Source organism: Eimeria mitis, genomic scaffold (assembly GCF_000499745.2).
Source record: "Eimeria mitis Houghton genomic scaffold, Emh_scaff795, whole genome shotgun sequence".
Taxonomy (NCBI): Eukaryota; Apicomplexa; class Conoidasida; order Eucoccidiorida; family Eimeriidae; genus Eimeria; species Eimeria mitis.
Genome location: NW_013575838.1, coordinates 8,414 through 8,905, shown reverse-complemented (window position 1 = coordinate 8,905; position 492 = coordinate 8,414). Strand labels below are relative to the sequence as shown.

At 63.4% G+C, this 492-nt stretch overlaps 1 protein-coding gene across 1 annotated transcript in view; it reads right to left on the bottom strand.

The window, feature by feature from the left end:
* Positions 1-492, bottom strand: part of EMH_0022480 (uncharacterized protein) — a gene marked incomplete at both ends in the record, with an annotated part of 6,548 nt that overhangs the window by 3,421 nt on the left and 2,635 nt on the right. The window contains one exon of the mRNA XM_013501965.1: positions 3-442. Within this exon, the coding sequence (XP_013357419.1) occupies positions 3-442 (440 nt within the window). The remainder of the gene's footprint in view (positions 1-2; positions 443-492) is intronic.

The window sequence follows — 492 nt, the reverse complement described above, 5'->3', positions numbered from 1 at the left end:
CTGCTGCTGCTGCGGGGTCTGTGCTGCCTGGGGCGTTATGAAGGTCGTTGTAAGGATACGGGGCGTCTAGGTAACAGTCTTCAAGCTGCAGCTGCTGTGCAGCAGCAGCTGCTGCTGCTTCTGCTGCTGTTGCTGCTCGAGCCGGCACAGCTGCTGCCACTGTTGCTGCTGCGGCTGCAGCAGCAGCATTTGCTGCTGCTGCTGCTGCTGCCTCCTCTTTCTTTTCGACAGCGCACAGAGAGGGGGCCCACTGCAGCCCAGGGAAGGCCCCAAGCCCTCCAGGATGCGGGTCTTGCTGCAGCAGCAGATGCCGGTGAGGTTCGTGCTGCTGCTGCTGCTGCTGCTGCTGCTGCTGCAGTTGCTGATGCATCTGCTGCTGCACCTGCTGCTGCATCTGCTGCCGCATTTGCTGCTGCGCCTCTGGCTGCTGCAGCCCTTGCTGCTGCACATACCATGTGGGGCCCCCGTATGGGGGCCCCAGGGGTACGTCCG